Here is a 20,900-nt window from a genome sequence, read left to right as displayed (position 1 = left end):
CTGCTACATCATTGCACACTACCCTGTGACGGATCAAACTTGTCCCAGGGATGTTTTCAGTGTTGTATTGTGAATCAGCTCGTCCTATTTCTGAAAAGGTGTTCTCCCAATCACCTATTTTTATAAAACAGTGTGGACACTGCATATATGAGGAGCAAAAGAATGAGTGAATGAATGGATGAATGTGTGGGGGCCAAACTAGACCATGTTACTCAAAATCTGAGAGGAGTCGGGCAACATCCCAGGAGCCAGTGCTCCAGGCTGCTCCTCATCCCCCTCTGCCCACCCTCTGCCCCAGGGCCAGCGTTTTGGGATGAAAGAGAATGCGGGATGGGGTGAGAGACTGGCAATTCTGAAGCTGTTCCTACAGGTTGAACGGACACTCATAGGAATGCGTTGGTCCTAAAGATTCACCCTACCGGTGCAGGGGGAAAAAGCCATTAAAAAAACTGCTCTGAGGACTGAAAGGTGACCGTCCTCAGAATCAGGGGTCCATGGTCACCACGCACAAAGGACTGAACGAAGCTAGAGCTTCGAGAACGAGGGACACACGCAAACAGCCCTTGGATGGGGAGAGCTGAAGTGCAGCGGCACCGGGCTGGGCTCCTCCCACCGGGCCGGGCTCCTCCCACCGGGCCGGGCCCCTCCCACCTGGCCAGGCTCCTCCCACTGGGCCAGGCTCCTCCCACGGGGCGGGGCCAGGTCACGCTGGAGCGGCGCGGCGGCGCAGGCGCGAATCTGCGCAGGCGCTGGGCCCACCCCGGGGCCCCTGGGGCGGGGGAGAGTTTGGACCTCCCGCCCCCCGCGTCGGGCACCGGAGAAAGCGGGCGGGAGGGGAGCGCGAGCAGGACGAGTTCCACGGTTCCACGCCGGGCTCTGCAAGGCATGTGACCTCCGCGAAGGTGGCTCCGCCTCCGCGCAGGTGAGGAGACCGGGGCAGAGCCGGGCCGGCGGTGCGCGGATTGATTAGCTGCGGGGTTTACTTTGTGCTCCCGATGGGCGGGTCCTGACCTTCCCGGCCCGCCGGGCTCGGCCGCACCTGCGGGGCCCGAGGGTGGTCCCCCCCGCGCTCAGCGGTCAACGCCCCCTCCGGCCCCGCAGCGCCGGCCCACCCGCCTCAGCGCGCGCGCTCAGTGGAAAAACCCCGCGTTTGGGGCCGGGACCCGGCGCCTCTGCCCCGCGAAGAGCCCTCGTTACCACCCAGGCTTTGAGGGGGCCGGTGGCACCGCGCTGCCTGCGCTGCTGAGACAGAGCTGAGAAAAGGACTCTGCCCTGGCGCGTCGATCCCGCGCGCCGAGCCCGGGGTGGGCCCGGGGCTCCGATGGTTGGCGGGCGGGACAGCCTGGAGGTGAGCGGGTACAGGGCGAGGGACCTGGCGTCCGCGGCTCTGTGCTTGCATAGGGTCTTGTGTTTTATGGGACCACGATTTCCAGCTTTTTCCGAACCTCGAATCTCGTAGGCACCTGTTTGCCTCCCTTCCCCAAAGGTTGTACACTCCAGGCATACTTGGAAATAGCCCATGTATACATTTTAAAACACTGAGCTGGAGTCTAGGAATGAAAAGACGAGCAAAGCACCATTCTCGGGGTTGTCGCAGGGAACGGGAGGAGAAGGAGATGGAAAAGATGGGAACGGCCCAGCCGGACCAGGGCTGTGCGGAGGCAGCACACCCCAGTTCAAAGCCAGACTGGGCGGCCAGCTGACTGAGCCTCTTCCTTCCCACACCTTGCGCCTTCCGCAGCCCAGTTACCGAGACCTCAGTTTAGTTTTTTTTATTTAAATGTATTTTCCTTTGAGCTTGGCAGATAAAAACAAAACAAAACAAAAAGAATAATTACTTAGGATTTATTTTGAAAAGCATTGTCCAGGAGCCAGCTTGTCTATATCTGGATGCTCCTGCTCTGGCCCAGCCTTGGAGACTGAGAATTGGGATTCAAAATGTGAACCCCAACTCCTCGGAACTTACCTGATCATCAGAAGCCTTCATTTCGTGTACAAACAGCATATTAGGAGCAATTACTGACAAATCTAGGAACGAGTAAGAATTGTACCTCACATTTTTGTCACTCTTTGTAAGGTGGCTTGCAAAGCACTATAGTTTGTCCTTTGATTCTCACAACTCTGTAAAAGGTAATTCGGGAATTCTTCCAGTTTTATTGATGCAAAAAAAGAGTGCCCTGTCCACGTTTTTACGGCTTGTAGGAGTTTGAATTCGCTTTTATTATTGGTCCAGCCCTCCCCAGATCGCCCTCCTGTGTAAGGCATGCTACTTAGTTTAGGTCTTCTGCATTGCCTCTGACTGGGTACAGAAGATGCTTGTATCACTGAAATGGTGCTTGGAAAGCTTGGTGAGGACGAGTGCTGGGCTCTGTCAGTGTCCCTGCCAAGGTACTTCCCTCTGTGGCATGCTGAGCCGAGAGCCCTGAAGCCTCCCTGTGCTGAGCTGGTGTGGCAAGAACTGCCTTTGGCACTGACGGAGCCAGCCTCACCTCTGAGCTCAGTGGCCTCTGGCACAGGGAGATTACATCGAGCGGTGCCCTCTGCCCGCTTTGGTGCTGCTGGTGCCCAGGCAGCGTTGGCAGGCTGCAGAGGGAGCAGCAAGAATGTGCGCTGCGGCTCAGGCAGTTAGGTCAGAGGGCCCCAGACAAGCCAGAGTTCCCTCCAGACCTAGACCACCCACACGGGAGGCCGGTCTGCAGTGGCACAGCTGGGGTGACACAGCTGGAGATGGGGTTCAGTGTCCCTGCTCTTCAAATGGCCGACCCTCATAGGAGAAGGAGTGAATCCGAGCCCTATGAAGAGAAAGATAACGCGGCCTTACAATTCGGAAGCGCTTTACTACATGTCACATGGTTTCGGATATATTCTTCCTGGCAACCCTTCAAAGTGCCCTTGTTTTTAAGGAGACACTGAGGTTCAGAGGGACAAGGTGACCTCTCAGAGTCAGAGTGAGAACCCAGGGCTTTTGTCCCGAAGCGCAGTGTCTTAGGGTATCGCCCTTGCCTTCCCATCCGCGCCCATGCAACTTGGTAGACGAGGTGCTCAGAGCCGAGTCAGGAGACTGCAAGCGAGGGGCAGAATGGCCAGATATTTGGGGGGGCAGGGGGTCTAGCTTCAGGATCACTGCTCAGAGGAAAGGCCTCTCCTAGCCCCACATTCCTCCCTCACCCAGGGCAGTGTCTCAGAGTTTCCCAGTAGCTGATCGCCCTTTGCTCTGCTTTTAGCATCTGTTCAGAAATTTCTGCATCTGGCATCTGAAAGACAGGCTGGGCCAGAGCTGGGCAGCTCATTGCAAGTAGCTAGTTCTATGATACTTGAAGACAAGGGTGGGTGGGAACGAATTCCTTAGTGTTCCTGGGGTCCTGGGTGCCCGTGTCACCAGGCTGCTTAGCTGGCATTTCCAAGCCTGTGTCGTTATTCAGAATCGGCAGAACTTTGTTACAAGCGCTTCCGAATTGTAATGGCTTCTCAGCTACAACCCTTATGAAAACGTTTGGCTTTGGAGTATAAGCTGCTTGCAAAGCACTGGGCTTGGGAAGGGCTGGTGCTATCTCTGGCCACCAGATTCCCAGGCCCCCTTCCCGAGTCCTGACCACGGTCCCACCCTCCCCACCCCCCCCCACCCCCACACACACACACTCTGTTCTAGCCTCTGCAGGAGTGTCCACTGCACAATAAATAGTCATGGACTGGGAGTTGGGAGTCCTGGCTGTCACTGACCAGCCTCCCCCATGTGACCTTGGACTAGCTACCCTTCTCTGTGCCTTAGTTTCCTCATTTACTCAGTGAGGGAAGGGCTGAACCAGAGCTCTGAGGAGAGGGGAGGGGAGCCCAGGAGAGCAGAGAGAGCTGAAGCATCCTCTCCAGACTTGTTCCCTGAGGGCCCGAGGCAAGGCGCCCACGTGCACCCTTAGCTCCCTTTGTTTCCTTGGCACCCCTTCTTCCTCCGGCCCTGGCTCTGCCTCAAGCCAGCTCATTCTGAGGAGGGAGGATTCCCTGGGTGGGGCTGCACTGGGCAGGTGTCCCCTCCGTGTTTAGAATATGATGCTGTCTCTACTTGTTGCAGGCATGAATTAACCCACCCAGTGATGGTGCTTTGTTTTATTAAGACTTGATCAGTTCCTGCCTGGAGACGGGTCCTTGAACAGGCAGCAGTCGGGGCTGGTGAGTGGCGTGGGTGGGGTGGGGGGGGGGGTCGAGGAGCAGGGATTGGGAATGCACACCCAGCAGCAGAACAGTAGCACAGCGTCCCATAGCTTTCTGGACGTCAGAACCCAGGAGTTGTAAGCGTGCGGTACTTGAGTGTCTTTGGATGTCGGAACTGAGATAGCCTCATAGATTTTCTGGTTCCTTCCTCTGTGTATACAGATGAGACCCAGGCCCAGAGTGCCTTCAGAGTTTATGTCGATCCAGTGAGCAGTAGAGCTAGGACCCAACCTAAGGCTACCTAAACCCAGGCGGGAGTGTGTTCTTTAAGGTCACGCCGGCGCTGTCCACAATTGCCTTCGGTACTGAGCTGAAATTGGGTGGCTACAAATCAGTTCCAACTCTGCCTCACTGTGGCGTTTAAAGGGTAAAGTTCAGATCATTTTGTTAGACATTTAACGCCTACCAGTTACCAGGATTTGTGTTAAGTGCTGGAGATGCAGGAATGAAGAAGTGGCCCCTGCCCTCATATTGCTCCACCATACTCTGTAGACAGACATGTAAAGAGCTCGAGTACACAAAGTCCATTTGCTTGTGCAGTGTGCAAAGATATGTGTGTGTTTGCATATGCACGCACGCTATATAATCAGAGGCGAGGGAGCCGTCAGTTGCCAGGGCTTTCCGGAACGGTTTTGGAGAGAAAGTGGAATTTGTTCTAGGCCTCCACCTAGTTGGCATGGATGGGGAGGGTGTCCTGGGCAAAAGAAGCGACAGGAGCAACAGTGGAGCCTAACAACATGCTCTAGTCCTTGCACTTAGAGGTCTGGCGAGGGTGCGGAAGTGGCAGGGCTGGGCAGAGTGGGCTGCCGCTAAGCTGTGGAGGGCTCTGTCCACGTGGTGAGGAGGTCATTGTGAGAGTCCAACGCCAGGGAAAGGTGCTCAGGTCGCTGTTCCACTCGCTCTGGCTCCAGCGAGGAGAACAAGCTATGGAGGACCCGCCTGTAGGCCAAGCCCAGTTGTGTGGTTCCTGAAATGGGCCAGGCACAAAGTGGTAGGGGCCAGGGCCAGGGCCTGGACAGAGGAGCAGGCCTCGAGGTTAAGAAGAGCATGCATAGCAAACATTTTCCTGACTGAGTGGATGTGGGCAGCGAGGGAGAAAGAAGAGTCAAATGTGACCATCCGTTTCTGGCTTGAGCAGTTGGCTGGATGCTGTGTCCTTCAGTGAGCTGGGGAACTGCGGAAGAGAGACTGACTCTAGTGGGGGTCACTCTCGGAGGTACTGCAGCAGAGATAACTTGCAGAACACCCGAGTGGAGCTGAGTCAGGAACAGCAGAGAACCTGGAAGTCAGTACCAAGGTGGTGGGGGAAGTGCTGGAAGTTGGTGAGGTTGCCCAGGAAGGGAGGGCGGGTTGAGAGGAGTCACTTAAGTGGCAGGAAAAGAAGGGAAGGCAAAGGAGCTAAAGAAGAGACAGCAGGTGAGGGGCCTCCGTGGTGCCAGCGACTTCCTGGGTGTGGGGAAGAATGGGGTAGTGGGTAAGTGCGCGGAGGAAGGGAGGCCTGCCTTTGATTTCAGTGAGTGGGACACATGGGCTGTGTTAAGGGCTTCGCTTCATTGGACTGCACCGGATAGCAGGGAGAGCTGTTGGCACTTGATAAATGTTATAATCTGCATGACTGCAAATGACTCAAACTTTGCTCAGCTTTCTGAAGGGCTAGGGGGCCTTGCCAGCTTTCTGGAAATTGACTATTGGCAGCTTGCAGGAGCTCCAGGGTTTCTGGGTGGCCTGGTCCTGCCCATGGAATGAGGGAGCTTCGGGCCATAGGCAGGACTCGGGAGCTCCGCCTCCAGCCCGCCCCTGCTGCCCGGCTGTGCCTGCTCACTGGGTGAGCCTCTGTGCTGTCCGCAGAAGCAGGAGTGTGGACGCTGTGAATGGTGAGTGCCTTGTTCCCAGGTTTGAACTGTCCAGGGTTGGGCATCAGGGACCATGTGTGGGGGAGGGAAGATACCTTGTGACGCTCTGGGCTGCATCAAAGAAACACTGCACATTGAAATGGGCAGGAGAGGGTAGAGTTATGATGAGGAACCAAGAATGTGCAGACTCCCAAGTGAGCTGTTTTGGGTAGTCACAGGATGTCCCTGGGGTGCTTCTGGAGCCTTGGCATTCACCTGACCAGCCCCTCATTTTGGAGTTGGGGAAAATGAGGCTGGGTGGGGGGTGAGAGGGCTGTGGTGGTGGAATCCACCCAGCCTGGCCTAGGGAGCCTCGCTGGGTCTCCTCCCCCAGGACCAGGCTCTTCCAGACCAGAGCTGCCACTCGGAGCTGCCACAGCTGGCGTTGGTTTGTGGTCTTATCGTGCGTCACCTTCTTGTGTGGGAGAGGACAGATCAGATAAGCCCCACAGTGGAGCGCTGGATACTGTAGCTGTGTCAGGTGGGGGCTGGCTCTTCTGTAAACAACCTTGCTATTATCTTTCAGCGAAACTGACCCTTTCCTTAAGGGAAGGGGCTGGAAAGGGAGGACAGAGAAGGGACATCTGTCACATGGTAAATTTCCTTTAGCGTCAACAGGGTTTGACTGTATTTGATGACTGAAAAAACAAGATGATCTTTTTAAATTCTCTTTAAGACAAAGGAACCCACAAGTGAAGGTGTGGGGAGGCAAAGTGTGACTGTAGGAAGACTTCCAGCTTTGGGGTCCCAGAGGTCTGGGTCCAGGGTGCAGCCTGCTGCCTGCTGGCTGTGTGGCACCCGAGAAGGTATGAACGTCTCTAGCTCAGTGCTGTCAGCTGCAAAGCGGAACCGGGTCTGCATCAGGAGGCTGTTGAGGGAATGAAATCAGGCCGTGCATGTCGGTGACACCAAGTAAATGCTGCTTCACGGGCCTCGTGAGTAGCCTTGGAGACCCATGTGAAAATGCATTGTTCGATTTAGCTATGAAGGCTCCCCCTACTCCCCCTCCCCTTTTTTTGTCAGTGATCCGGGCTCAGAGTCAGCTCTCACTGTGCAACAAGTTGCAGTGGTGCATACTCGGAGACAGGCCAGGATGGAAATTGCTTTGTAGTTCACGGGGCCTTGGCTGAGGGGCTGGACCTACACACTTCCTAGGTGTTTCCGAAGTCAGTTTTCACTGCTTTCCACTGGCAGAAGAGCCGGCGGCCAGGGGCCCCAGGGAGCATATGAGGCCTGACTCACCTCTGGAGCCAGCGAGGCTCTCACTAACTAGCGCTACAAGGCCTGCGGATGAGGGTCCACCCCTGCTCCTGCTTTCTGGGTCAGCCGGAGGAGGTGGTGGGGTGGTGCACATTGCTCCTGGTGGTGCTGGAGCCCGCATCCTGTACCGCACCTCTTGAACTTGAGCTAGAGAGTTGGGGGCCTTTGGGTCATTCTCAGAGTGCCTTCAGTGCTGACATTCACCCCCAGCTAGCCTGCTGCTCCCCAGGTTTATTCAGCCCAGGCCCAACCCGGCTCTTCCATCCTGCCCCTGGGGTCCTACATCTGCTCCAAAGACACCTGCTCTCTGGCTGCCTAGAGCAGCTGTAACCAGCTCTCAGCCTGCGCTGACATAGCCCATGCTCATCCCTTTCCCCAGCTGCCTTACCTTTCCTCCAGAATTTCTGTTACCTGTGTCCTAGGCCTGTGTTTCCTTGAGGGCTATGTATCATTTAGTTTTATTTGGAATAAATAAATATTTGGAAAGAAATTGTGAGTCTGGCTGAGTCTGATCCCTTGTGCTCTTGTGCAAATACATGATTGTTGATGGAGCCTGTGCCTCTGAGAATAGCTGTGGTGTGCAATGAGGGTGTGGAGCTGACCGTAAGGGTCACTGGGCTTCCTGAAGGGCACTAATGTGTTCCAGGAATGGAAGCAGGTCCTTTTGTAGGGTAGATGTAAGCTGGCCTTTGAGTCCTGGTGCAGAAATGTTATCAGCTCTGTGATCAGAGGCCACGCCGTGTGCTTCTGAATCATACACACATGTCAGAGATCCAGGGACATTTCCAAGTGTGTAAACATACAGCAATTGTTCCAGACGCTGGGGGACCTCTTGTTTACGGCAGGCAGGTGAGAGCTATGGTTTTCCTCCTAATTGTTTTCTGAACTGTAATCCAGTAGTGTGTAACTTTGCTACGTAGGAGAATTGGAAGCCAGCCTAAGAACTTTGGGCCGGCTTCCTGCTTGGCCCAAGACCTTTGGTCTTCCATAAGTCATCATCTCCATCACTCAATTCTATTGGACTCATTTCAGCGCACATAATGGAGAGCCCACTGTATACTACACAGGTATGTGCTGGCACGGGAGGTTCAGAGATAAACTGAGGAACAGACCGGTCTCAGTCTTGTGTCGAGCACATGAGACCGATCATGTGCAGTGTGGACACAGCACCTCCTGGGCTGGGAGTGGAGGTAGGCAGAGCATCCAGGAAGCTTGGAGAGGTGTTTTGAGTCTTGAAGAACAGAAGGAACAGGTTAGGACATTCCAGGCAGAGGTATGATGTGTTCCTGGCGTTGACTCTCACTGTCACCATGGCTGCCCTCCCACAGTGAGCCAAGGGAACAGCCTGCCCTCGTGGCCAGCCAAGCACAAGACCCCGGCTGCTTTGCTCCAAGACAATGCTTCTGAGACTCTGTGTGCATGTGAATTGCCCGATCTGATTACAATGCAGTGTGTGATTCCTTCGTTCTGAGGCCAGCTGCAGATTCTGCGTTCCCCACGGTGCCAGTGCTGGCCCAGGAGTCCACATGTTGAGTACTGAGGTTATAAGAAACTTCTCTCCCAGCTGAGTCCCCCGCATCGGAGATACCATAGTGGCGTCCCTTTCCCCAACACACACACACCGGCCTCCCCCTTTTCCCCTCTCCCCTAATATACTGGATGCCAAATTCTTCTTTCTTAAATGCTGCTTTCATTTGGTCATTCCCACCCCCACCTAAAGTTCCTTTTTATTTCTTAACTCAAATCTGAGCTTCCCAGGCTGGCCCAAATTCTAGTCTGACCTACCTTTCTTTTCCCCAAGTCAGCACCACCAAGTTACTCCCTGCCCCACTTCCTGGCCCTGGCGGGTCCCTCGCAGCCCCCTCCCTTGGCTCCAGTGGTATGCAGAGTTCTGGGCATTTGCTTAATCCTTTGGAGAAATCCTCTCCCCAGCCAAATCCAGCAGGGAGAGCTGTCTTAGATTAGGAGGGCCTTACACACACGCGCACACACACACACGCCAGGTCTATACCTGCTGATCTCAGCACAATGAGTTATGCTGATATTCAGGGAAGAAGGCTCCAGTGTAAGTCTGGTCCTTAGGATGGCGAGAGGGCCAATGGAAAGATAGATTCCGTACGTGGTTGTCATTTGAAGGAAGGCTGGATGGGTACCTGCTGCTGCTTCAGGGGTGAGCTGCTTCCAGGAGCTCGCACCCCTCAGCACAAGGCTTCCCACCTGGAGGAGGCACTGGTGCACGAGCTCAGAACAAGGCTGGGCGGTTCTGCAGGCCCCGCTGGAGCTCCCGTTCAATGGCAGCCCCCTGCCCGGTGCAGACAGCGTTTGCCCAGGCCCTCTGCAGCAGACACCAGCGCTGTGCTCTTACATACGCCCGCTCTCTCAGGCTCTGCCCCCATTCATTCGACAGGCATCTGTGCATTCTGCTCGTAGGGAAAACTGTCAGATTAGATACGGTGTCATCTCTATTAAACTGTAAGTGAAAAGGTGGTGGGCGCTCTGAAGATCTGTGTTCTGGTCGACGATGGTTTTGTGCATTCCTTCTTTTTTGTTTTTGTTTTGTCTTCATCATGAGCCTGTTTTATTTGTATAATGAGTAAAAGGTAAAGCTATTCTCAGATGGGAGAAATGTACCGAGATTGCCTGCCTACCACAAGGGAGGCCCTGCTGGGAACTGTCTGGGGCTGGATGAATAGGATATGGTCTCTGTTTCTGAGGGATTCTCAAAGAGGAAGAAGGATAGGGTGCCGGGACAGTGTGATCGGTGGGATGAGGTGAGTATCCTCTGATCACTGAAGAGAAGGCTGCCCTTCAGGGGAGATGATAGCCCAGACTCCTGGACTGTGAAGGAAAGGCAGGCATTGATGGGGGGGAGAGAGGGCGCAGCACGGATGGGCAGCACAGAACTGGGAGGGAGGCCTGGGCCTGGGCGAGGGAACTCAAGAGGAGCGTCTGAGGGGGCTGCCATTTCTCTCATCGCTCCTGACTCTCGGGTGAGCTCCTCAGGCAGGAACCTCCATGTGTCGGTTGCATCCAGCTCTTGGGGTGGCAGGTGCTCAGCAGCCTGGTCCCGTCCCATCTTGCTGCCACGGTTCCCCTGCCCCTTGCCCCTGGCCACCTGGTGGCTGCCCGGCTGAGCCTTGCACTTTGGCACATCACATTCCCGCTGTCTTGTGAGAGCGATAACGTCATCTTCCTTCCTCTCAATCTCCAGAAATGTCTTTCCTCCAGGATCCAAGCTTCTTCACCGTGGGGATGTGGTCGATCGGCGCGGGGGCCCTGGGGGCTGCCGCCCTGGCACTGCTCCTGGCCAACACAGACATATTTCTGTCCAAGCCCCAGCGAGCAAGCCTGGAGTATCTGGAGGAAATAGACCTGAAAACACTGGAGAAGGGTAAGCAGTGACCCCTCTGCTCTCAGTACTTTTCCAAGGCACTGGGATGCAGGCTTATTTTTTCTTTGTAAAATAACTTTTTTTTTAATTGAAAAGATAATATAACAACGTTAGGGAACATTTAATAACTTTTTAAATGACTGATAATTCCATTGCCTTAATGATACTTGTTTTTATTTCTGCACATTTTTTGCATGTTTACTTACATATTACTATATATTTGTAATCTGGGTGTACATGCTATTTTATAGTTTAGGGTTTTCTTACCAAGTAATTTTTCACTTTCTATTGTGACTCTCTAACTATAATGATAATTGCTACATAATATTTAGTAATGTTGTACCACTGATTACTAAACCAGCCGCTACAAAATGTGTGCTGAGGAATCTGGGCTCCTGGATCTTCACAAAATAAGAGCTCCCCAGCCAAATACATTTAAGAAACACTGTATCCAATTCCGAGTTCCTGAGGCTCAGCACAGGGCTTTGCTCATTGAAAGGAGGTGCCTGGACTGTTGCTGGCACAGGCATGCCAGCCCTCACTTGTGGTGCGGCTGCGCACACGGGGGAGCCCAGGGTCGCCCTTTTAGAACGGACCTGCCTGTCTCCCTGGAGTCCCGGTGAACAGCTGAGGCCCACACATTTGCCTGTGGCAGCTCCGTTGCCTCACTGTGCTCTCAGCTGTGGGTCTGGAGTTCAGGGATTTCAGTCATGCCGATAGTGTGGGTAGAGCTGGCATGAGAGTTTGGTGAAAGTTGGGGTCACTGACGGCAGTCTTCAGGTTGGCCCCTCAAAGGGAGGCCATCGTCATCTGCTCAGTAAGCGAGGAAGCCTGTCAGAGGAAGGCAGGAACTGTGACTGCTGTTCATGATGTAGATGGTCTTTCTCAGGGATCAAGGAGTCCTGCTTTGTTCATCCCAGGGATTCCCAGTCTCATCCTCCTCTCTTTTTTTATACAAAATCCCACAGGGACATGGATTTCTCTGAGAAATGTTAAAATAGTAAGGGTTCACACGTATTGACCCCTCAGTGACTATTATTAGATACTGTGGTGAGCACTTACATAGGAATCTGTTAACACTCCCTGCAGCCCTGTGCTGGACATCTGCTTTTATGACAGGGAAACTGGGGTTCAGGGGGAGACCCAGCATGGCCCAAGTCCCATGGCTAGATGCAGACGTGGTCTGGCCCCGGAGCCTGGCTTGAGCTACACCACTCTACTACCCCAGCTACCCCCAGGGGTTTCCTCATTAGGCATCTTCTACCCTCCCTATGGGTAATATTGTGGGGTAAATGTATTTAAAATTTCTACTGACTTAATCCCTTTGGATACTTTTTTAAGAGGTGGGATTTGCTTAGCTGCCACTGTTCCAGAAATGTTTGTTTGGGATGTTCAAGTTTGCAAATAATTTTTTACGGAGGAGGGGCGTTTGGAGTATATAGCGGGATCCTTACACTGTATGAATTTTCCTCTGAGGATGACTGTTCCCCCTCTGTGCTTCCTGTTTGCTTTCCCACATGTGAAATGCAGGTCCAGGCCCTCTGCGAGGCCTGGTACCACTGAGGAACAGCGGGGCGGGGCAGAGAGGGTGCTGAACTGTTTTCTTTTCCCCAGAACCACGGACTTTCAAAGCAAAGGAGCTCTGGGAGAAGAGGGGCGCTGTGATCATGGCTGTGCGGAGGCCAGGCTGCTTCCTCTGTCGAGAGGTGAGTGCGTTTGGAGATCTGTTCAGAGAAGAGGACCCCAGAGGGTGGGGCCAGGGCACTCCAGCCGGGACCCAGGACCTGCAGGCCCACTTTGGCCTTTGATCAACACTGGTCCTTCTTTTGTTATTTGCTCTAGGATTTCTTGGGATTTATTCTCTGTTTCTGCTCATTTAACCACTCACCATACCCTGGGGTTAGCAGCACACTTGACTGTCCTTTGTGAATCCCAGGCCCTGTCACTCTTGCACTGTCTGAGTCCTGGACTACCTTCCTGTTGCATCAAGGACGGGACCAGGCCCAATTCCGAGTTCCTGAGGCTCAGCACAGGGCTTTGCTCGTTGAAAGGAGGTGTCTGGACTGTTGCTGGCACAGGCACGCCAGCCCTCACCTGTGGTGCGGCTGCGCACACGGGGGAGCCCAGGGTCGCCCTTTTAGAACGGACCTGCCTGTCTCCCTGGAGTCCCGTTGGACAGCTGAGGCTCACACGTTTGCCTGTGGCAGCTCCGTTGCCTCACTGCGCTCTCAGCTGTGGGTCTGGAGTTCGGGGATTTCAGTCATGCCGATAGTGTGGGTAGAGCTGGCATGAGAGTTTGGTGAAAGTTGGAGTCACTGACTGGGCGGTCTCCAGGTTGGCCCCTCAAAGGGAGGCCATCGTCATCTGCTCAGTAAGTGAGGAAGCCTGCAGAGGAAGGCAGGGCCCCGCCTTGTTGCTTTACAGACAGGTAAACCCAGGGCCGGGCTAGTTTGGTCACACAAGTCAGTAGGTGGCAGAAGACCCAGGTCTGAGATCCGGGCCCTGCCTGGGGAGAGCTGGGAGGGACAGCGCTCCCGCGCTTGGGACGGCTTTGCTTCTCCGGTCCGGTGGCGTGGCCGCGTCCACGCTGTGCTCCTCCTCCTCTGGCTGTCTCCCTGACCCTCAGGCGTTCCTCCGCCTGGCCCGTCTGTCCCCTGCTTGTGTGGTCGGGCTGGCAAAGACGCTGCTGACGGCGGGACATGGTGTGCTCGGCTGCACCTGCATTCAGGGCGCTGCCACGCCTGATATTCCATCCGTGCCCCACCACATCCCTGGAAAATACAGCTGGTTGTTATTGTTCTCGTTTTGTAAAAGAGGAAATTGAGGTCCTGGGGCTGTGGCAGAGTCACACCGCTGAGGGGAGGTATGTTAGCTTCCTATTGCTGCTTTCACAAATTATCACAAACTCAGGCTTTAAACATTACCAATTTATTATCTCACAGTTAGAGGTCACAATTCCGAGGCGGGTCCCATGGAGCTACAATCCAGGTTTCAGCGGGTCTGCGCTTCTTCTGGGGGGTGTAGGAGGGAAACAGCTTCCGCCCCCCAGTAGCTCCGAGAGGCCGCCTGCAGTCCTGGCTAGTAGCCCCTCCCTCCATTTTTAATGCCAGCAGTGGCTGGGCGAGTCTTTCTCACACGCGTGACGGTGACACGGACTCTTCTGCTTTCCTCGTCCACATTTAAGGACCCTGTGATTCCACGTGGGAACCACTTGGGTAATGCAGGATAGTCTCCTTTAAGGTCAGCTGATGGGCAGCCCAGATGTCACCGGCTGCCTTACTTCCCCCTTGCCTTGTAACAACACACATTCACAGGCTCCTGGGATCAGGATAGGGACCTCCTCAGAGGTCCTCCCGTAGTTCACACTCAGAGCTTTTGATGCCAAATCTGTGATACCTCCAAATACCAGCACAAGGCCTGCTGTGACTTGATTTCTCACGGCAGGTTAAACCCGGAAGGTTGCCGCCTGCTTCCTGTGCACTGGTCTCTGCCCCAGCAGAGCATTTTGTGGGAACTTGTGTTTCTAAAAGGACAGTCCGATGGCAGTCTGGGCTATTCTGAGTGGCCCGGGGAGGAGGTCCGTGACTGTCCATTCATAGCTTTGCATGGGGACACACCAGAGTAGAGAGCCCAGGAAAAGGGAGTGAAACGTTCCATGTCACACACATCGGGCCTGTGGGCCTCTCTGCTCTGGGGCAAAGCTTGCCATCACCGAAGCTGTAAAGCACCGTAATGATTTCTGCTTCGTTGGCTGTGCTGCTGTTGTTGTTCTAGAAAACAAATGAAAAATTAAACATAGTGTGGCTATACACCAATGTGTTGTATGGGAGGCGAGTGAGCTGCATTTGGGAGGGTTTCATGCTATTTCTTTAATTCTGACACCAAATGTGAAAAAGGAATTTGTTCTTCGCTTCAAAGTCTTCCCGTGACACAGGCCGTTCTTGGTCACCCAAGCGGGTTCTTGGGAGTCCAGGATGCCGTGCTTCTCAGCTCAGCTGCGTTCTCTGTGTCCACCTTCGCCTTCAGCTCTTCCCACCTGGTACCTAGTGCCTTCTGTGCCCCCGGCGGCCGCGCGCTCGGCACTGAGGGGTACAGGAAATGAAGACCCAGTTTCTAGCCACGAGGCACACTGGGAATGAGGAGCCAGTGCTCAGCTTAGTGGTAACACGCAGACTCGGTACGGGAGTCGCCCAGCAGGAAGGATGGGATCTGCCCAGAGAATCAGGCCTTTACCCGAGGCCCGCGGGCAGGGGCAGTTTTAGAACAGGGCTCCCTTTCTGGAGGGTAGGAGCTGAGCTGCAGAAAAGAGGCAGGTTATTGCCGTGAGGGGAAGCCAGCTGAGCAGAAGTGTGGAGGCAGCTATCCCAGGCCTGCTTTTTGGTCCAATAGACCCTTGTGCTATTTTGGTCTAGTGCAGGGGAGGGGCTAGAAGATGAGTTAGGAGAGAAGCATCGTAGCTAGGAGTAAATGACCATGTTTGGCTGCAATCTCTTAGATTGGGATGCTCCCTGCCAGAGGTTAGGACACCCATCACGGGAGCCTGACCCGTCCTCCCCACCAGGCAGAAGACAAGAAGCCTGTGCAGGGGCCTCGTGCCCGTGGGACAGTGTCGTGCGGGGCTGCACAGGCCTTAATTGTTTCTGGCGTTCTGTTGCCTTTGTTCTTCCGCATTCAGGGCCAGCCGTGCTCTGGGCTGGAGGGAAGTGGGCGTTGGTTGGCCACAGAGCCCTGACCTTCGCTCTTCTCTGCAGGAGGCTGCGGACCTGTCCTCCCTGAAGCCCAAGTTGGATGAGCTGGGCGTGCCCCTCTACGCCGTGGTGAAGGAGCAGGTCAGGACCGAAGTGAAGGACTTCCAGCCTTATTTCAAAGGAGAAATCTTCCTGGATGAAAAGGTGTGTCCGTGAGCCTATGACGGACAGCAGGGGACTGTTCTCAGGAGTGGAGAGCTTGGTACCAGAGGGTGTGTGGCCTGGAGCTGCAGGCTGGGCTGGGCTCCCTGTCAGCTGCCCTGAACTTGCAGAGCCTTCCCAGCCTCTGAGCTGAGCCTGATCGGACACTGAAAAGCTGTCCGTCCCTCCCTCGTGTTAATTGAGCGCGTCCTGAATTGTCACTTGGGAAAGGTTGCCCAGGAAGTGGCTGAAACTCCACTGGTTCTCCCCACCCACAGGTCGGGGCCCAGCACAAGCCCCTGTTCCTTAATTCATTGCAGCCATATTTGTTTCCCCTCCGCCCTCCCCTCTATGAATGTGGGACTGAGTCACCCTTCAGGCCCAGGAGTCCTGTAGTCTCTAGCAGTAGGCCAGAGTCAGGGCTGAACGCTGTGGGCCAGGCCCTCGCAGCCAGAGCTCCTGGGGTGTGTGTGTGTGTGTGTGTGTGTGTGTGTGTGTGTGTGTGGGTGTGTTTGTGTGTGTGTGTGTGTTGCGGGGACAGGAACCAGCAGGCTTTGAGTCTGAAAACCAGCGCCCTGCTGGGAGCCTGTGCGCCCTGGGGAAGGCGGTATCCAGGTACTCAGAGGGTCTGTTCTCACTGCTACAGAAGAAGTTCTACGGCCCCCAGAGGCGGAAGATGATGTTCATGGGGTTCGTCCGGCTGGGCGTCTGGAGCAACTTCTTCCGGGCCCGGAGCGGAGGCTTCTCTGGAAACCTGGAAGGCGAAGGCTTCATCCTCGGGGGCGTTTTCGTGGTGGGATCTGGAAAGCAGGTAAATGCCTGGGTCTGAGGTGTCCGTGTCTGTGAGCCTGAGGCCCCGATGGGGGCGACTTTCCCTACTCAGCCTCCCAGAAAGCAGGGCCATGGGGAAGGGGAAGGGGAAAGGGAAGGGAGAGGAATTGCCGTTTATCACAAATCTCACTCCTCACAGTTTGCAGGCGAGGGAGGACTCCGAGGTGGCACTGCCGGGGCCTGAGCCAGGCGTTGTGAGGCTGAGTTCTGCTTTCTGTGCCTGAACAAAAGCATAGGTTTTCCTGTGGAGAACACACTTCTTTGTGGTAGTCCCAGGTCAACAAGGGTGGACAGTAGAGAAAAGTGGAGGAGAAAGGACTCAAAACAGACCTGATTCGGGGAAGTAGCGAAGAGATGTGGGAAGAGACGCCGCTTCCCGCTGTGGGGTCCTGGGGACAGAGCCGCCTCAGGTTTCTCAGGCCCTGGCTGTGAGGATCCAGAGTAGCTCGGGGACCCCAGGGGTGTGTGTGGGGATATGAGGTCTCTGTGGGCCTTGGAGGAAGGCAGGTGGGTGAGTGCTCCAAGTCAGACCTTGGGCAGCCTCGAGCCGTGGTGGTTCCCCTGCGCCAGAGGGCAGTGCCTGCAGAGGCCGGGAGGATGCAGAGCAGGGAGGGGGTAACGTGGGTGCAGGCTCGAGGGCCTGGCAGAACCTGGAGACAGGGCTTGATTTCAGCCTGGTCTCCGACACCCTTAGCATGGCATTAACTCTTGGCCGCATCTGTAAAAAGACAGGTTGTCTGCATTGGTGGACCTCACAGCTAACGCTGATCATTCACAGGACTTCTCCTGATTTGGGAGGAATAAAAGCAAATGGGAATAGAAATCCTCCCATTTCTAACCCCTTCTTTAAAGCTTGGTAACTACTGTTGCTGGTCTGAATTAGAATCTGGTGTGAGTTGGTGTCTGATTTAATGTAAACCTATTTGCTGGCTTTCTGCCAATACCAGAATGTCATGGAGATATGACTGCCAGAGAGGGCCTGCCTTCTTCCCGGAGCTCAGCTCTCATGTCTTCACAGCCAGGCTGGGACGTTAGGTGTGCTTATTCCCACCCACGTGTGAGGAAATGGGCCCAGAGACATGAACCCCAGGCAGCAGCTAGTAAGTGGTGCAGTGGACTCGAGACTCAGGACTCCGGTCTGTCCTGCCCCGCACCTGCCCTTCCCTCACCCCAGCCTCTCTTTAGCAGTGGTTCCCAAAGGCCCTTCCAGATGCCCTTGCACTTGGACCAGCCACTTCCTCAGAGGATGGCTCAGGCCCTGCCCACTCTGGCCCTGTGGGATTCCTTCCCCACCCTCCCTCCTTTCCTTGGCCCCGGGGCAGGGCTTGGCTCACCTGCCAGCCTTCTCTTGCCTGGCGGTGACTCATGGGGTGCTCACGGGCTCCCCATTCCTGGCTGGCGTGCCCCTGGAGTTGCTAGGCGTGGTGTTTGGCTTTGTTGGTGCTCCCTGGAGCTCCTGCCTCCTTCCTTCCTGCTGGAAGCGGAGGGGCTGGAAGCTGACGGCTGGCCGAGCCTCGGGACTGGCCTCCAGGTTCCCTCGGAGCTGAGCTCTGCAGCCCTTCTGTGCCAGGTGCCTCAGTGGGGTTTCCTTTGTAATCATCTTTAAAGCATAATTACTTTAGAGAAGGAATGTGTTTTCCACATAAACAATTTGAAAATGAAATAGCATAAAGTAGGGAGAGCGTCCTTTATGCTCAGCCTCCACTGAAAACCGGCTGGCACAGAGCGGAGCTGAGCGGCCTTTTGTTTTGTTTTCAGAAGATGGTTTCTTACTAAACTGGATGTTCTTCTTCACTTAACGGTGGATCATGAGCATTCCCCGTGTCATGTATGCCCCTCCGCAGCACTGCAGTGTCTCATCCTGCTTTGCTGGCAAGTAGATAGTTTCCTGGTCTGCTTCCCTGTATCACCTGTGTGCTGGGACTTTTCCCTTTCGAGTTTGACATGCTTGGAGGGGGCTTTATAAACAACTAGAGGCCTGGTGCACAAAAATTCGTGCACTGGGGGAGGGGGGTCCCTCAGCCCGGCCTGCCCCTTCTCACAGTCCGGGAGCCCTCAGGGGATGTCCCTGGGGAGCGGGCCTAAGCCGCAGCCTGGCCTCCCTCTGCGGGAGGCGACCAGGCTGATCAGGGAAAGGCTCTGCCCCCATCACCCCGCTGCTGCTGCCACGGCTGGCTGCTGCAGCCATGAGGCCTGAGCCCGGGGCCTCGCAGCCACTGGGGCTCGCGGCTGCCTGAGCCCACGGCTGCCTGAGCCATGGGCCTTGCAACCACCGGGGCTCACCGCTGCCTGAGCCCACCGCTGCCTGAGCCCCGGGCCTCGCAGCCGCTGTGGTTTTGGATGGATGTCCGGAAGACATCCACTCTAATTAGCATGTTACCCTTTTACTAGTATAGATTAGTATAGATGGCACAATGAACACATTTACAGCTGCTTACTTTTTAAATTTAAGATGAGTTCCCAGATGTCATGGGTCAAAGAACGGTTAACAAGGATGCCTTGATTCTGACCTCAAACACATTATTTTATCTTTCTTACCACTTCAGGGTACTGTGGGGTACCCTGTGTCTTAGTGCATTTTCCATCCCAGCATCGGAAGTGAGGGCCCATTTCTTAGGAAAACTTAAGTGAAGAGAGGGCCTCTTTTCAGATGGTCATTCAGCACCTGCCAGGGGCTGACCTCTGAGCTCTGCTCCCATACTTTCGGGCTCATTCAGTCCTCTTGTCCTGGCACATCCTTTTACCTCACCTCTCCCTGTGGACATCCTGGTTACTCTCCTGCTTTACCACCTGGGAAGTCTTCCCTGATCGCTGGATGAGATATGACTTCCCACTCCCAGAGGCTGCGGTACAGTCAGACATTGTGGCGTGGCTGTCCCCTGATCCGCCCCCAAGGACTGAATCCTCAGAGAGAAGAGCCAGCCTGATTCGGCCTCTGTCCCCCGCTGCCCGAGCACAGGGCTTAACGGACACCTGCCGCACGGCGTCGTCTCATGAACGAACAACTCGGAATGAGGACTGATGTTCCCTCTCCTTTCCTTCCAGGGCATTCTTCTCGAGCACCGAGAAAAAGAATTTGGAGATAAAGTAAACCTAGCTTCTGTTCTGGAAGCTGCTCAGAAGATCAAACCACAGGCTGCAAGTTTAGCCTCAGAGAAAAAGTGACTGTGGGCTCTGCCCGCTCAGGGATAGCGAGGGGCTCACCCGTGTGCACAGGATGCCCGGTTTCCACTCTGTCACTTAGGCCGTCTCCTTAGACTAGATCATTCATTAGTTTAACATTGTGCTCTGTTTAGGCTCAGTAAGACAAAATAGCCCCCAAATAAGACTGATAAAAATCTAAGACGTGAGTGAGGGGTATTTCAGCTGAAACCTGGAAAACCCGAGGCTTAAATCTAGCTGGAGCACAGCATTACAAACATATATGGTGTTTGAGGTGCTGTTATTGGAAATGGGTTTACTTTCATGTCTTTAAAAACCTAGGAGAATTTGGTGATTGACTAGAAGATTGCGGATAGAAGGCTTTTGGTTGTGTGTTTTCTATAATGACTTGTTATATAAGGTTAAAGTAATAACATAAAGGAATGATGTGCTCTGGATGGCTTGATAAAGTTAGATCATAAAATGAAATCTGTTTTTTGTCTTCCTTTCTAACGGCAGAGGTTTGTTTTTCTAGAAGAAATGATCATCTCTGGCTTTACTAAAATTACGCAGCAGAAATTGCCTCTGATACAAGTTTTTCTGATAAAGCCAACAATAAAAAGATTTACCATAATGATGGCTGAATTTAAATTGTCCGTGCCAAAGACGGGATGTGAAAAATCAGCATTTCTGAATGTGTGGGGGTGAGCTGGCTGGTTCAGGGCTGAGGCGGTGACCGGTCTGACTTCATGTGGCGGCAGCGGTGTGGTCTGTGCACAGGCCTGAGCGGGGCTGGGCTCCTGAGCCTCCAGGGCACGCTCTTCAGGGCTTCACCTGGGTCATACGGTGACTCATCCCCCAGGAGCTGGGGCCCCTGGGACTCCAGCTACTGAAAGGATAACGCCGATGAGAATTCTTTGGTGCCTGGAAGACCCTTGATTCTGAAATGGCTCTCTTGCAAATAAAGAAGAGTCGACCCTATGAGGACGTTGCCGCAATGGATGCATAAGGGAAATGATTTGATTGTTATGATTTCCCTCGCCAGCTGTTTTACTCCTGCGACCTCGAGCAGCGGGTCTTCCTTCTCTGACTGGTGTGGCATTGTGCAAAGAGCGGCACATCGAGTTGTGAGATGGGCTCTCGTTCTAGTTGAACTGTGGGACTTTGAGCAAAGCTCTGGCCCTCAGCTCTCTCACTGGTAAAAGGAGCATCATCATTCCTGTCTACCACTTGGGGCGGTTTGTTGAAGTCATTGAGGGGATGATAAATATTGTAAGACAGTGCTGCTCA

General features: G+C 54.4%; 1 protein-coding gene across 5 annotated transcripts; it reads left to right on the top strand.

The window, feature by feature from the left end:
- The first annotated feature begins 784 nt into the window (after nucleotides 1-784).
- On the top strand, nucleotides 785-20,234 carry PRXL2A (peroxiredoxin like 2A). Of its 5 annotated transcripts, none has more exons than XM_079793630.1 (7): nucleotides 796-922; nucleotides 4,067-4,164; nucleotides 10,587-10,749; nucleotides 12,364-12,455; nucleotides 15,501-15,641; nucleotides 16,285-16,449; nucleotides 19,515-20,234. In XM_079793630.1, exons 3-7 carry the CDS (start codon nucleotides 10,611-10,613, stop codon nucleotides 19,632-19,634), a joined length of 657 nt encoding a protein of 218 aa, XP_079649756.1. In that variant the 5' UTR covers nucleotides 796-922; nucleotides 4,067-4,164; nucleotides 10,587-10,610; the 3' UTR covers nucleotides 19,635-20,234. The 5 variants fall into 5 exon arrangements, with proteins under 5 accessions (XP_079649752.1, XP_079649755.1, XP_079649756.1 ...); XM_079793627.1 differs by having other exon boundaries at nucleotides 10,570-10,749; XM_079793626.1 differs by lacking the exon at nucleotides 4,067-4,164 and having other exon boundaries at nucleotides 785-922; nucleotides 10,570-10,749.
- Nucleotides 20,235-20,900: the final 666 nt, after the last annotated feature.

This window comes from Cnephaeus nilssonii, assembly GCF_951640355.1.
Source record: "Cnephaeus nilssonii genome assembly, chromosome: 16".
Classification (NCBI taxonomy): Eukaryota; Metazoa; Chordata; class Mammalia; order Chiroptera; family Vespertilionidae; genus Cnephaeus; species Cnephaeus nilssonii.
The sequence above is the reverse complement of the archived record's forward strand: the minus strand, read 5'-3'. Positions and strand labels throughout refer to the sequence as shown.

What these genes read in the sequence shown, in the direction of transcription:
- PRXL2A (XM_079793626.1), top strand. Translation starts at nt 10,572, where the DNA reads ATGTCTTTCCTCCAGGATCCAAGCTTCTTCACCGTGGGGATGTGGTCG. An exon ending in CCTGAAAACACTGGAGAAGG is followed by an intron (nt 10,750 to 12,363) that starts GTAAGCAGTGAC and finishes TCTTTTCCCCAG; the next exon opens with AACCACGGACTTTCAAAGCA. An exon ending in GCTGCTTCCTCTGTCGAGAG is followed by an intron (nt 12,456 to 15,500) that starts GTGAGTGCGTTT and finishes TCTTCTCTGCAG; the next exon opens with GAGGCTGCGGACCTGTCCTC.